A 15,392-nucleotide genomic window follows, 5' to 3' on the forward strand; every position below is an offset into this window, starting at 1 on the left:
CGGGTGGGGGCGTGGCCGGCCCTGTCCATAGGCGCTTTCGGCTTCAGAGCGAGGTCGGCCGGAAGGCCCGCCCTTTGCCTTCGAGGCGCCTAGTCGGGCGCGGGTGGGGCGGCCATGGCTGTCCGCGGCCGCTTCTCTGCCGCCCCTTCCGGGGGGCCCGTGGAGGCCTCCGCAGCCGCCGGTGAGACGCGACTGCTGCTTGTTTCATTCTTTGCCTGGGGGGAAGCAGGAAACGGCCGCTGGAGCTGCCCGGCCCGGCCCGGCCTCCTCGCTCCAGGCTCTCAGCTCCGCGGAGCCGTGGACGGCGGGGTTGCGGCGCGGGTTTTCCCCTCGAGGCCCCGATGAGGGCGGGGGGTTGGAGGCCTTTGGGTTCCTTGTGAGGCAGCTGCTCTTTACCAGCGTGGCGTGGTGGTTAAGAGCAGGTGCACTCTAATCTGGAGGAACCGGGTTTGATTCCCAGCTCTGCCGCCTGAGCTGTGGAGGCTGATCTGGGGAATTCAGATTAGCCTGTGCACTCCCACACACGCCAGCTGGGTGACCTTGGGCTAGTCACAGCTTCTCGGAGCGCTCTCCGCCCCACCTACCTCACAGAGTGTGTGTTGTGAGGGGGGAGAGATAAAGGAGATTGTCAGCCCCTTTGAGTCTCCTGCAGGAGAGAAAGGGGGGATATAAATCCAAAAACTCTTCTTCCTTTAGGGCGAGTCTGTTCCCGCTGCAAACAGAGAAGTTTGAGGATTGCTTCAATTTTTCTGTGGCAGGGGGGCGGCGGGAAGAGAAGTTTCTGCAGGGCCTGTAAGATGGACCTGTTCCGCCAGGCATTTGACCAGCCTGGTTAGGGTCATTGCTGTTGTTACATCTGGCCTCCTGTGGGTGCGAGGGTGGGGATCGGGTGGGATAATGCCATGTGCTTTTATATGGTTCCTGTTTTATTTTATTCTATGCTGTTTTTATCTGATTGTTGTTTTATACGGTTGTTCACTGTCCTGAGCCCTCCAGGGGAAGGCGGTCTATAAGACCAATAAATAAATATGGACTTTAAATGCTAGCACAGTTGTGCTGTTTACACCAACTGAGGGTGTAAACAGGCATGTGGACAGGGGTGAACTGGTGGACATTGTCTACTTGGATTTCCAAAAGGCTTTTGACAAAGTTCCTCACCAGAGACTGTTGAGAAAACTCAGCAATGAAGGAATAAGAGGGGGAGTCCTCCTATGGATTAAAAACTGGTTGAGAAACAGGAAACAAAGAGTGGGTGTAAATGGGAAGTTCTCACAATGGAGGGATGGAGGGAGTGGTTTCCCCAAGGATCTGTATTGGAACCAGTGCTCTTTAACCTATTCATAAAATGACCTGGAAGTAGGGGTGGAGTAGCGGTGGTGGCCCGAAGTTTGCAGGATGATACCAAATTATGTAGGGTGGTGGGAGAACCACAAAGTTGGATTGCATGTAAGAGCTCCAAGCGGACCTTTGATAAATTAGGTGAGTGGGCTAAGAAATGGCAAAATGCAGTTCAATGTGGAAAGCTAAATGTAGCAAGTGATGCTTATAGGGGCAAAAAAAATCCAAACTTCACCAATACACGCTACAGGGGTCAGTGCTATCAGTCACAGACCAGAGGGAAAGTTGGGATTTAGGAAAAGTCTTTAGTTGATAGTTCCATGGGAATGTCAACTCAATGCATGCAGCTGTGAAAAAGGCAAACTCTATGCTGGGGATCATTAGAAAAGGAATTGATAATAAAACTGCAAAGATTGTCATGCCCTTATATAAAGCAGTGGTGCGACCGCACTTGGAGTACTGTGTCCAGTTCTGGTCGCCGCATCTCCCAAAAAGGATATTGAGGAGATAGAAAAAGTGCAGAGAAGGGCAACAAAAAAGGATCTGCATTGAGGGGGGGCTGGAGCACCTTCCCTATGAGGAGAGGCTGCAGCATTTGGGGACTCTTTAGTTTGGAGAGGAGGCGGCTGAGGGGGGATATGATTGAAGTCTACAAAATTATGCATGGGGTAGAAAATGTTGACAGAGATAAATTTTTCTCTCTTTCTCACAATACTAGAACCAGGGGGCATACATTGAAAATGCTGGGGGGAAGAATTAGGACTAATAAAAGGAAACACTTCTTCACGCAACGAGTGATTGGTGTTTGGAATATGCTGCCACAGGAGGTGGGTGGATGGCCACTAACCTGGATAGCTTTAAAAAGGGGAGCTTGGACAGATTTATGGAGGAAAAGTCGATTTATGGCTCCCAATCTTGATCCTCCTTGATCTGATATTGCAAATGCCTCAACAGACCAGGTGATCGGGAGCAACAGCCGCAGAAGGCCATTGCGTTCACATCCTACATGTGAGCTCCCCAAGGCACCTGGTGGGCTACTGCAAGTAGCAGAGAGCTGGACTAGATGGACTTTGGTCTGATCCAGCTGGCTTGTTCTTATGTTCTTATGTTCTTAACATATTTAATGATAATACATTGTTGAAGAGCTCTGCATTTATGCACATCCTGGCAGACCAGCCTATTGCAAGTTTTGTTTAGTGCAGAACTTGTTTGTTCTCTTCTGCTCTCATTTTGGTAAACACGTGCCCTGTGGTGGCAGAGGGTGCAACAGGTTGCAACTTTTTCCTCAGTGAACTTGCAGTTTTTCTTATCGAAAATGAAAATTTATGTTTGAAGTCCATAAATATCCCAGATAGTATAATGATGTGATACATTCTGGTCTATCAGTAAGAGACATTAAGATTTGCTAGGAAATGTATTGCATATATTTCAGTTTCCCCAAACATTTATGTTTCCCCCCCCCATGGCTTCAACATTTCTAGAAGTCTTCTCTCCCTAGCCATAATGTTATGAAACTGCATTGCTGGTGTTGCATTTTATAAACCTGTTCTGTGGAAACAATCTGTTGTTTAGTAGGGTCTGTTTTGTTCACTCCTTTGAAATGCTCAACAGCGAAATTATATCTGCAACCTTCTGTAACACTGCCCAGGTTTGTATAGAGCATCTATAGCCTCATTATCACATCCTTTTCAGATGGAGCTGTGGAGGAGGCCAACCCCTTCTCGTTCAAGGAATTTGTGCGGAGCCAGAACCAGCGTGAAGCTGTGGTACATAGCAGTGAGGGCAGGAGCCATAAGGCCAATCCCAAGGTAAGGGTGGGTAAGTGAAGCTTGCTTGTTTTTCTCTGGGGGATAGCTGGTGTCTGACATTTTTAGCCTTCACACCTGAAAGCTTGGGCTGGCAGGATGCAGTGGCCTGGTGTAATAGTGTGGCAGGGAGATATATTTTTTCTTACTGACAAGTGGGATGAGTGTTGCAGGCATGTGTTGTGTGGAAACAGATAGACCTGCTTCCTTATGAATCATCCCCTGCAGCCAAAAAGAAGTGTGGTAACACTTGGACCCTTACTGGATCTCTATCAAAGGTTGGACAAAGCCTTGGGCATTCTGAGCCCCTTGTCGGTGTAGACAAGGATATGTTTTTTGCCTTGGTCAGTGTTGAAGGTCACAGCAACAAAGCTGTTGCCTTTGATCAGGTGGATTCTCCTTTAAGGCACGGCACGGCAGCTCTAGATTAGTGGTTCAGCATTTTTCTTAAATCTCTAGTGCTTTTTGTAACCAGCTGTTGCAGGCAGCCGGCAGTAGGGGTCTATTAACAATAGCCATAAGCAGTAACCACAGCCTGCTGTACAGCTGGTATTTGTCAGCTACCTTTCCAGCTCTTGGGGATTAGGGGATCTATAATCTCTTTTCCCTGCTACAGTGTTTGAGTCTCAGACCCCACTTTTGGATCACAAACCATATCGTGAGAGCCACTGGTTTACAGTAACACTGCTCCATTCGATAAATTGAGAACTTATCACTTCTTGACTGTGCACAAAGAAAGTCATATTGTTAATTGAAGTATAAAGTTGCTTGCGACAGGCATGAAATCAAACATCAATATAAAGACTGATCTTCTTTCCTTTTGTCACCTCAGGAGTCTGCCAGGTGTCCTGCAGTGCTGGATGGTGCCTCCTTATCCCCTGAATCATTAGGACTGAGGTTGGAATGCCAGGAATGTTTTTTCTCTCACCCAACAGCTGCAGGCTCCTTGCTGGAAGAGGAAGAGGAAGGATGGAGTGGCCTGTACCAGCCATCTGCTGTGGAAGAGGCTCACTTGGCCAGGGTCTCCAGTATTTCACTAAGCAGCACCTTTGACTCTTTTTACTGTGACCCCTCTGACCTCCCGACTCCTTCATCATGGCAGCTGGGAGGGAGCGATGGCTACCAAGATGGTCCGCTTGAAGGAGGAGACCAGAGCTCATCTCTTGATGAAGAAACTGCAGAAGACGGCTTTTATCCACCTTTGCAAGCAACCTATGAAGAAGTGAGAGATTTGTTATAACACTCCTTTACTATCTGCAGCAAGTGGAAGTATTGGACTTCTTTGCAAGCCAGTTGTGATAGGCAGAATTCTCTGTAGGAAATAGTTTTACTTTTCCAAATATTAGCTTGTGATCTTCTGCCATTCAAGAGCTGAGAGAAAGTTAGTGTAAAAGTTGCTACTTCCAGCCATCCCTCTGGGTGTTCTTGATATCCTCTTGCTACTTTAGCCTTTGCAGCTGACGAGTGGAAGATTAGTGAAAGCCCCCCCCCCCTTCCCCTATCATCCTAGTGTCTGGGGTGGCCACACCACCCCGGATCTCACCCACGATCCCCCCAGAAACTGGCCAGCTTTACCCGGAGTTGAGTGGGGAATCATGGGGCACCAAAGAGGCTGGGAAGAGCCAGCTCGCAGTGGCAACGGCCCTGGCTTCGACAGTGGCAACAGTCCCAGCAGGGGCCGCAGCAGCGCCAGAGAAGACAGCCGCAGGGCTGGGAGGTAGAATAAAGTCTCTAGGGGTTTTAAGTTTAGATAAAAGGTAACTGAATGATAAAGGTAACTGAGGAATTGACAAAATCATATGGATAGAAACTGTAATACTAGAACTATAATACTAGAAATTGGGGTCACCATGTGAGTTTGGTAGTAGATTCAGGACAGAGAAAAGTTATGTGTCACAGAATGTGTTGTTCACTTGTGAAATTCTCTGCCTCAAGGTTTGTTGATGGCTACTAGCTTTGATGGATTTCAAAGAATGTTGAAAAGTTTTATGGTAGATGGGTCTGTGGTTGGCTATTGGCCATTATAGCCAAATGGGCCTCTAGGGTTTTGAGGCTCCAGTACTTCTGTTACTCAAAGATAGGAAACAATTAGCAGGAAAGCTGTTACCAGCCGAGTTTCCTCGTAGTATCTGATTGGCCAGTCATCATAATGGAACGCTGGATTGTACAATCCATTGATTTTATCCCTAATTTCTGTCTGTTGGGTTTTAATTGTTGTCACATAAGCATTGTTGCTTACAGATTAAAGACATACTTTTATTGAGAGTGTTCTCTTCCCTTCCTTCTTTTGTAGCTGAAAGAAGACAATTCAAAGTTTAAGAATAGGATCAGCTATCTTCAAGCAGCTTGTGAAGCTCAGGCAAAGAGGTAATACGTTTACTCAGACAAACCTGAGAGCCAACATGATGTAGAGCAGTGGACTCTAATCTGGAGAATTGGGTTTGATTCCCCATTCCTGCACATGAGTGGTTGATCCTTATCTGGCGAACTGGATTTGATTTTTCTCTTCTCCATATGAAGCCTGCTGGGTGATCTTGGGCAAGTCACAGGTTTTTTTTAACTCTTTCATCCCCACTTACCTCACAAGGTGTCTGTTGTGGGGAAGGGAAGGAGTTTGTAAGCCACTTTGAGACTCCTTACAGGAGAGAAAAACTCTTCTTCTAAGACAATTTCACTGCCAAATGTTACACAGATTATAAGGTATAACTAATTTGTATGCGAATGCAAGATGTAGTCTTGCATTTGAGTACAGGCTGGTGCATTCTGAGGCAGCTTCAACAAAATATGTTCCCAGTGTAACTAGCAGTTTGAGGTTTTCTGAGCTTCACGTGTGCTCAGCAGTGTAAGACTGCCAGGTCTCCCAAATGTGAAAGCTTGCTGAAGAGAGCACCCCCATGCATGCTCTTTGCTTTCCCTTAAACTAGGGTAAAAGAACTGAAAAGAACACTAGAGGATCACAAACTGAAAGAAGCCAAGGAGGCCCGGGACTTAGAAGCCATGGTGCAGCAGGTGGAAGAAAACCTCCGGCTGATGACTGTGAGTTGAACTGCACTCCTGCAGAGCCGAATGTGCTGCCGTCTCCTGAGCAATGATCTGTTTTGCAGAAGGTGAAGGCTCTGTTGCAGAGAACTCAGACATTGCCCTGAATAAGAGGAAGGGAACTTCTCTGCCTCTTCCTGTTTTTAGTAGCAGGATCATTGCACTCCTCAACCAGTCCTAACCTCCTTCTTGGGCAACCCACAGATCTGAGCTTGAACACCCAAGAAATTACAATTCAGAAATGAATTATTTAAAAACAGTACTAAAATCACCCATCCAGCATCTCTGTTAGTTTTTGGCGTTCTTGCCACACTAGTTTTTGGCGTTCTTTGCATCAGTTGGAATTTGGCCCACCGAGGTCAATACTTGTTTTCAGTGCCAGCAGAGAAGGATTCTGCTCCTTGGCATGCTTTAGTTGAGGAGTGAATCTGCAATCTTTTGCATGCGAAACAGGAGTTCTGCCACTGAGCTGAGGCCTCTTGGGCATCTTGCATGTGCTGAGCGCCTTTTGGGGCAGAAGAGGCACCCTCATGTGGTGGTGCAGGGCAAGAAAGAAGCCTCTTCTGGATCTGAATGAGCAAGCAGTGAGTGAAATGCAAAAGACTCCCACACCATTTCTGTGCTTTTATGGAGGAGCAGGTTAGGAGCAAAGCCCAAGAAAGGCACTGGCTTCTTCAGAAATCCTGACCCTTCCCAATCAATGAGCAGAAATGAAGACTTAACTAATTTCTTAAGGGTCCCCCGGTGATCAGGAACCCCAAAAGAGCTCTGCAAGGAGGGCAAGAGAAGACCCCTCCCAGTTTAGTTCCAAGGCAGATCTTGGGATACAAGCATGGGGCAACATTGGAGTGAGGCATTTCTTTCACTGTCTCTTGAGCTGTTCTTGCATACCCAGGGTTTTCTGCATACCAGCTGCAGGGAAATATCAGGCAAGGTCATACTTAAAACAGTGTTTGTACCGTAGTTTGGGAAGAAGCCACGACGTGCACCTGGGTCACAGTGGCCATGCTTTTTCATCGTTTGTAGCACTCTTGAGCCAGGCTGCTGCTGCTGCTGAAGCATGTTCTGTCCTAGCAGCCTGTTTAGGAAAATCCTGTCCAGAAGCTGTTTGGAAATTAGTTTCTTAATTACTTACAGTCTGCCCTTCTCCCCAGTGGGGGCTCGGGGGGGGGGGTGTTGTTCCCATAGTAGATGTATGTGGAAGTCCTTTGTCCCAATAACTCATTGAAAGAATATTTATTTTGAAAGTAAAAAAACATCTTAGCATACATTTTGGTTGCATCTTATAGCCATTAAGTGCAGATATTGCTAAAATAAGTATCATTGGTCCACCTCCTCCCCTTCTTTCATTAAGATGGCTGATTCAGTATAAGGCAGCTGTCTGTGTTTGGAGTGCCCATTCTGTGATCAGGACCCCTATAGGCCTGACCTGTGTATGGAGCAGAATGAGGTAGTATCCTGCTGAGATGGAAGAAGGTCAGTATCTGTAAAGTGTTGTCAAATCGCAGTTGACTTATGATGATGCGGAGGTGGGGGGAGTACCCAGGAGGCTCACTGTTGAGGATTGTGGTAAAACCTGTCACATTTATTATTTTGTATATCACCTTGTGCTCAGTTAGGACCCTCAAGATGGTCAAAAAAATTTTTTGCTGTCAAGTCTCAGCTGGCTTATGGTGAGGTTTTCAAGGCAGGAGACGTTCAGAAGTGGTTTGGGATCACCCCACTGGTATTCCTTTGATGTCTGCCATCCAGATAGTTGCCAGGGTTGACCCTGCTTAGCTTCTGAAATCTGACAAGATCAGGTTAGCCCAGGCTATACAGGTCAGGGGGTGAATAAGGGGTTAAAAACCAGCATTTTGCCTCAGTCCAAGCTCCCAACCAGTAAAGAGAGATGTGCTAGTGCAGCATGACCTTTCTGAACCTGTTAGGCGGGGGCTTCTCCGGAGGGCCGTGCCAAGCATCGGAATCTGGAGCCCGCTTGAGCAAGCTGGAATGAAAAACAGGGTGAATGTTGCTTAACGAGTTAGGCAGTTCAAGGCGGACAGTAACGTTATTAATTACTTGTGTAATGTAAAATGGCCCTATGAATTTCTTGCCAAGCTTTGAGTAGCGATGGACATCTCTAAGGTTCTTTGTGGACAGATAGACCCACTCGCCCACCCTTAACGGGAAGTCAGATCAATGCCGATCTGCCTGCTGTTTCTGAGATTCTTGTGCTTGAGTGAGAGCAGTTGTAACCGACTTCCAGCCCTCCGCCAATGTTTGAATCCAGGAACTGAACTCCGGAGGTTGGAGCAGCTGTTTGGTAAGAAGGGGGAACGGGGGAAATACTTGCCCCGTAACCACTTCAAAAGGAGACTTGCCGGTACTACTGTGCAAAGCATTATTATAGGCATATTCGGCAAAGGGCAACAGATCTACCCAATTATCCTGATGATAGTTGGTGTAGCAACGTAGGTACTGCTCCAACGTTCTGTTGGTCCGTTCCGACTGACCGTCACTTTGAACGTGGTAGGGGGCTGCGATTGCCGGAGTGGTCCCTAACAGGTTCAGAAAGGTGTGCTTGCCATTTTTGGCTTCTGTTCTGTGTGAATCTCTATCTTGGTGGGAAAGCTGGGTTGTTTTGGTTTTGGAATTTCGCAGGAAAGGTTTCGCCCGTAAAAGCGGCGGCTGGGGGAAGTCTGGTCAGATTTCGCATAATGTAAGGAATCAGTATAGTCCAGGCCAATAGTAACCGTAACAGTTCATTTATTGGTAGGCAATCATGATCTTCTACAGACAATGCGAAATCTGACCAGACTTCCCCCGTCGGCACTGCAGGCTGAGAAACCTTTCCTTGAAATTCCAAAACCAAAACAAACTCCAGCTTTCCCACCAAGATGATGAGGGTCACACAGAACAGAAGCCAAAGATGCAGGCAAGCAGCTAAGTGTTGTTGAGACAAGAGCTAAAGACTGACCCATAAGTACTAAACTTCGGAGGGAAGGAATGTAGATCTCCAAGGTTAGCCAGTCTTGGCCCTGCCAAGCAAACCGGCTGTAACCTTACAGAGTGGGGCTTGGAGTGATCTTCCTGGGGAAGAATTTCTATCACTTTATTTTACAAAATTTATATCCTGGTTTTCTGCCCCCAGAAGGGTCACTGAAGCTGCCTGTTAATGTGTCAGGACTGAGCTTGTCTGTGCCAAATGGTAGGTAGGGCAGCGGGAGGCAGTTTACCATCCTTTGATGTGGGGCGAAAGCACCTTCCCCTTGACACCCCGGGGTATCCTGGACACAGATCTTATCAAAGGAAGGTGTGAGCTGTTCCCAGGCTTGCAATGCTTTGTAGTAAATGCTTTGTAGTTTGTAGAGGAGAGTAGGGGGAGTTTGAATCTGTGGGAGCGGGCAATAGAATATAGGTAGAGGGTTTGCACGGGAACCCCCAGATTCCTCTTTCTAAGATGCTACCTATGTTCTGAAATAAAGGCTTTAGAACAAATCTACAGTTTCTGTTGCTTCCAGATCCGAGGTCTGACATAATGGGAAGTGTTTCTTGCAGCCTCAGCAAACGGAGTTACAACCCATGGGCATTAACAGCTGCAAAGCACACCTTATTGTTGCCCTGTTGTAAGCTGAATGGAAAACAAGAATTCCCATTCACTTAGAGCAGTGGTTCTCAACCTTCCTAATGCCACGACCCTTTAATACAATTCCTCATGTTGTGGTGACCCCCAATGCTAACATTTATCCATTTTACAGATGGAGAACACTGATGCAGAGAGTCTTCAGCGACCTCTGTGAAAGGGTCGTTCGACCCCCAAAGGGGTCCCGACCTCCCCCCCAGGTTGAGAACCACTGACTTAAGAATCTCCTAAATCCCAGTCCTGCACTTCAACCACTATAACAGACCAGAGCTCTGCTTCCAGTGGCAGAGAAACAACCCTGATTGCTTAGAGTGTTCTGTATATGATCTTCCACGCTCTATGTATATTCATCCTTTGATAGAGAGGTTAAATATTGATATGTCATCATCTGCTATGAACTTCCTACTTAATGGTCATTGTGAACTTTTCTGTGAAAATGCTGCGAACTTTCTGAAGCATTACCTGGCTAAACGTAATTGTTCTCCATAAAATAGTCATGGTAAATTTAGTTCTCTTTGTGTTCCATATACAGGGTCTGTACGTAGATGTTTAATGCATATTTTTAATGTGTTTTAATGGGTTCAGTTAATAGATAAATGTTCCCTTTTTTGTTTTTAATATTGTAACATGGTAATTTATAATGCCAATAAAGGCTTCTGTCTGACAGTTAAAAATTAACCCTGACTGCTTGCGTTCCTTTAATTTAGGAGCGACAATCTGTTTTACCTGGCCCACTCCTCATAGCTGTGAAATGCACCATCTTACTGTTTTCTGTTCCAGAAACGGGCCATGAAGGCAGAAAACAGTGTTATGAAGCTGAAACAAGAAAATGCACAACTTCAGGTAAAAGTTCTGCCCTTTCTGCTGGAGCGGCGGCGGCAGGAGTGAAAGGAGCAGTTTGCTCATGAATAGCTGCAAGTTGCTACCAAGCTCTGACATTGGATGAGGCTACTATTGAAGTCTTGGTGTATCAGATGCCACCGGTTTTCTTCTCTCCAGCATTTTATCCTCATAACAACATTGTAAAGGACATTAGGCAGAGAATGTGTGACTGGCCCGAGGGTAGCCATGGCCTGAGCTTCCCTGGCACGAGTGGGGATTTGGTCCCAGGCCTCCCAGTTCCTGGTCCAGCGTTTAACCCAGGGGTAGGGAACCTGCGGCTCTCCAGATGTTCAGGAACTACAATTCCCATCAGCCCCTACCAGCATGGCCAATTGGCCATGCTGACGGGTGTAGTTCTGAACTATCTGAGAGGCACCACAATTTCTTCCGCTGCACAAGACTGGCTGCTGCCCTCGTGCCACACCAGAAGATAGCAGGCCTGGATATCATCCAACAAGGTAATGCTCACAGCAATAGCGCTTTTCTAAAGACCGGCATATATTAACCCAGTATAGAATTAGGGAATCTAGTAGGAGGTCCAGTCGTAGGGGTATCCAACTGATTTTTCATATCCTGGAGCCAAACGTGGCACTGAGTGTGGCACTTGGCACAAGGTGCTGTGCAGATGACTAGCACAGTTTGCAGCCCAGTTTAAACATGGCATATACAAGACTCAGAAGTGAGAGTTTTCTCCAGGGCCACTATCACAGTGCTCTGGCCCAGCTCCTTGGCCTCTCAGAAGGCAAGAGTGACCCAAGCCACAGTCCTGAGCAAACGTGGAAAGAAGTCCCAGTGAATTCAGGGAGGCTGGATTAATAAGTAGGTACCCTTAGGATTATACCTCATGCACTGATGTTCTCCTTCAGTGGGTCTCCATCATTCACAGACAGTTGGGTCACACCACGTGCTGTCTGAGCAGCACTATAGAAAATTTTGTTCCTCTCCGGAACTGTAGGGTGCTGACCTGCCTCCAGCTTTCATTAGCTCCCAAGTGCCTGGAACAGGTTGCTTTTGAATAAGCTCCACTGAACTCTGCAGTGTGGGAAAGGACAACCCAAAATTTGACCTTCCTTCATCAAGGGAAGAAAGGAAAGATGGACGTCACATTGCTCCAACTCCAGCAAGGGGCCAGTTGCTACATGTAATACAGTTAAAAGCATAAATGATTAACCAGAGTTTCCCTCCCAAGGTTATAGCCTGGACATATTACCATCTGTGAATGATGGAGCCCCACTGAAGAAGAATGATGAATTGGAATCTACCGTGAAGGTGTTTTCTCTTCAGTAAGGTGAAGTCATTCACTTTTCCCCTCCATAGGATCTGTTTGAAAGGCGAAATTTATTTTTTAGTTGGAGCAGAGCTTGTAACTCCTGGACAAAAGGGGAAGGACATCCCTACAGTTCCTCAGAGTAACAACATTTTCTGTAGCCCTTCTCAGACACTAGGGAGCATGACCAAACAGTCTGTGAATGACTTTGTCTCACTGAAGAGAAGACACCTTCACAATAGGTTCCAATTCATCGTTCTGAATTACTGTTGGCTTCTAGACTCAGAAGGATGTAACTTTCCTGTAGTTTTTATCCAATTGTGTGTGAGTGGAGCTTTGATGTAAATAGCTGCTCTCTTGCTTTCCTTCAGGTTCAAATGAAGAACTGCCAGGTGGAAAATGAAGCCTTGAAGTCCAATCACTCAGCTAATTTGGCTGTAATGAAACAAAATGCAGATGTTGCCTTGCAGAATCTTTTGTCTGTCATAACAAAATCACACTCATCTATCAAGTAGGTTTTTTTAACTTTTCAGTAGGTAGACAGAAATGCCACATGATGGCAGTTTGACAGCTGTTGTCAGTTAACCTCAGTCTCCCTTCTCAGATAATATAACAAATGACTGCCTTCCTTTTAAAAAAATGTGTTGATAGTTGAGAGATGCCTCTTTGTTTCCCTGAGGAAGAATTGGGTTCTCATGAAAATCAGTTGGTTACTTAACCGGCTACTTCAGTATTTCTAGTTCTGCATCAGTTCTTAGTAGTGTTGGTTGCAGAATCTCATTTCATGACCTTCATTCTAAAACTCATTAACATCTCTTGGGTGCTGTGTGGTTTCCGGGCTGTATGGCCGTGTTCTAGCTAGAACACGGCCATACAGCCCGGAAACCACACAGCACCCAAGTGATTCCGGCCGTGAAAGCCTTCGACAATTCATTAACATCTCCTTTGTGTGCTAGAACCATGTAATTTTCTGCAGAGGAAAGTGTCCTTGTGAGGGCTGCTGGCCCTACCCACTCTGCAAGTTGAAGATCTTGCACAGCTGCAGGGAGTCATGTGCTCCCCCACAGGGTCTCAGACACAGAGAACCCCCCGAGAGATGGGCGGAAGTGCCGGTGCACCATCTCCCATGCTGGATGGATCTTTTCTTTGCTTGGTTCTATGTTCCAAGATCAAACAGGCAGCAGTCAAAGACATTAGAGCAGATATGTGCCGGAAGAGGTATAAACAGCACTCATTCCCATTAAGCTCAGCAGTAGCAGAAAGAAGGCATGCACATCAGCTGGACACAGAAGGTCCTCCTTAGACAGTTTGAATGAGATCTCTCCAGATGCCTGCTGCAGCAAGGGACCACAGGGTTCTCATAAGCAGACTGCTGTATCTTGAGCACAGGCCACACCTATTAGAACTGGCCTTGATTAACAGGGGCCACACGCACCAAGCAGGGCACGCGCTGGATTTGATCTTTGGCATGGGGGCATTCACTTAATCTCCTCTGAGAAAGTGCCTTGGTCTGGCCCGAGTGAACACTGCTGCCTCACCCTTCTTAGGCGATAGGCTAATTTATGCCCACCAGTGGAGACTTATGGACCCAATTGGTTTCCAGAATGCTCTGCAGGACCCTAGCAAATGAACTGGAGGTCCCTTGGCTCTCTTCAGGTCCACCACTGGACCACTTCAGTCTGCTCTCCCAGGCTGATGTCAATGAAAGCTGAAATTAAATCCAACTAAGATAGAGGTCCTGTGGCTGGGATGAGGCACTCTCAATCAGGGATTCCAGCTGCCAAATTTGGGGATGCCTCTTCTGCCAAAAGCCTTTTGAGTGGGCAGGAAGAGTAACCCTCACAAGAAGTAAGTTCTGTGTTTCATTCTGTGCTGCAAGAAGCGTGGATGCTTCATTCTGACTAAATGCCTGAATTCCCAGCTCTGAAAATGTCCGGGACAGAAAAGAGGGTCAGGTAAACTATAAGGACTTTTCACATTTTCATGTTGCGTAACGTTCATGTCTGCAGTTGTTCCTTGCTTTTGGCTCTAGAGTTTATCTGGATTGCTTCTCCTTGTTCCTGCTTGTGATAACCGGCCTTGTCTTTCTAGGCAACTGCTGTCTGGGGCGGAAGCACTGCAACTCGTTGCTGATCTCCTCAAGTCTATAGACAGAATCTCTGAGATACCAGAAGGTTCACCATAAGAAAACCACAAGGAAGGTTCTCGGAGAGACTTCATGTATATCTTGGAAATAATATTGAGAAGATGCCTCGTATTCTGCATGCTAGAATTTTTTAGAAGTATGCAACCCTTGAATATTACACCCTGATCCAGAGCAAGTATGCAATTCAGATCCTTTCTTGACTTGCAGATGCTACCTAGAGATCCTTTTTCCCACTTGGCTGGGGCTAGCTGGTTGTGTTTGCATCTTGTTTAAAATGTACGGTAAAAGATTTGGTATTTATTGGGAGCTTTGTTCAGAATTTACATTTGGCTCCTTGTGGCTGGAGGCGTTGCTTTCTGACTGAGCACTGCCTCACTGGAGAAAATCAATTTTTTCTAAGTCTACTGATGTAAACAATGAGAGATGACTAATTATGTTTTGTGCAGCAAAGACAGAAACATTCAAGATTTGACAAGTTTCCAGAATGCATCATTTTGAAACTTTAAATTCCACTACATTTTGTAATAGTAATTTTATTTTAATTTTCTTAAAATAAAATGCTTATCTATAGTACTTTGATTTATTTATGAAAACATTGTTTGGACTTTATGTTCAGAACAATTCCTTTCATATGCTCCATCGCTTGCTAATGAGTGGTTCACAGCTGAAGCTATTCGGTCCCTGTACTTTATTTCTAATCCTATTTTGGCCTTTGAGGGAAGACTCATGGGGCCAGGCCTGGCTAGGGTAAGCATGTGTAGCTTAATGTTGAGTTTTAATTTAATAGCTATATGACGGATAGCCAGGATCAGTGGAGGTCAACTCCTCTGTCTCTGCTACTATCTGACAAAATCAAGCCAGGGAGAGTCACGCTTGTTTCTGTAAAACCTGGGTCCTTTCTTCCAATAACTCTCAAGGATTTTATTGTGAAAATTCAAAACAAAGAAATAAAATAAACTTCAGTTACAGCAGTGGTTCTCAACCTTCCTAATGCTGCGACCCTTTAACACAGTTCCTCATGTTGTGGTGACCCCCAACCCTAACATTTATCCATTTTACAAATGGAGAACAAGGGTCGCAACCCACAGATTGAGAACCACTGAGTTACAGAATTTTCTCAGCTGAGCCCATTCTTGTTATTCTGTTCAGACCCCAAGCCAAGAGAGATGCTTCTCAGGGCTAGGTCCATGACGGAATTCCCCTTCCCCTTGTCTCCCTCCTCTCAGGAAAACTCTGCTTCTTGCCATGCGGTCCCCCACCCTTTGAAGTGCCCGTTTGGCTCCTACTTGT

At 46.2% G+C, this 15,392-nt stretch overlaps 1 protein-coding gene across 4 annotated transcripts; it reads left to right on the forward strand.

Annotated features, from left to right (window-relative positions):
• Nucleotides 1-10: 10 nt before the first annotated feature.
• On the forward strand, nt 11-14,672 carry ENTR1 (endosome associated trafficking regulator 1). 4 transcript variants are annotated; one of them, XR_007245921.1, is made up of 8 exons: nt 11-181; nt 3,031-3,146; nt 3,976-4,365; nt 5,437-5,510; nt 6,068-6,179; nt 10,515-10,650; nt 12,328-12,467; nt 14,048-14,672. XR_007245921.1 is itself a non-coding variant. In XM_048512815.1 (8 exons), exons 1-8 carry the CDS (start codon nt 115-117, stop codon nt 14,139-14,141), a joined length of 1,053 nt encoding a protein of 350 aa, XP_048368772.1. In that variant the 5' UTR covers nt 18-114; the 3' UTR covers nt 14,142-14,672. The 4 variants fall into 4 exon arrangements, 3 of the variants coding, with proteins under 3 accessions (XP_048368772.1, XP_048368773.1, XP_048368770.1); XM_048512815.1 differs by having other exon boundaries at nt 18-177; nt 3,030-3,146; nt 10,588-10,650; XM_048512816.1 differs by having other exon boundaries at nt 19-181; nt 3,031-3,156; nt 4,079-4,365; nt 10,588-10,650.
• The last annotated feature ends 720 nt before the right edge of the window (nt 14,673-15,392 follow it).

Source organism: Sphaerodactylus townsendi, linkage group LG12, assembly GCF_021028975.2.
Source record: "Sphaerodactylus townsendi isolate TG3544 linkage group LG12, MPM_Stown_v2.3, whole genome shotgun sequence".
In the NCBI taxonomy this organism is placed as follows: domain Eukaryota; kingdom Metazoa; phylum Chordata; class Lepidosauria; order Squamata; family Sphaerodactylidae; genus Sphaerodactylus; species Sphaerodactylus townsendi.

Excerpts from the sequence above, each read along its gene's own strand:
- ENTR1 (XM_048512813.1), top strand. The coding sequence starts at position 115 with ATGGCTGTCCGCGGCCGCTTCTCTGCCGCCCCTTCCGGGGGGCCCGTG. Across the intron at positions 6,180-10,587 it reads AAAACCTCCGGCTGATGACT|AAACGGGCCATGAAGGCAGA; the intron begins GTGAGTTGAACT and ends TTTCTGTTCCAG. Across the intron at positions 10,651-12,327 it reads AAGAAAATGCACAACTTCAG|GTTCAAATGAAGAACTGCCA; the intron begins GTAAAAGTTCTG and ends GCTTTCCTTCAG.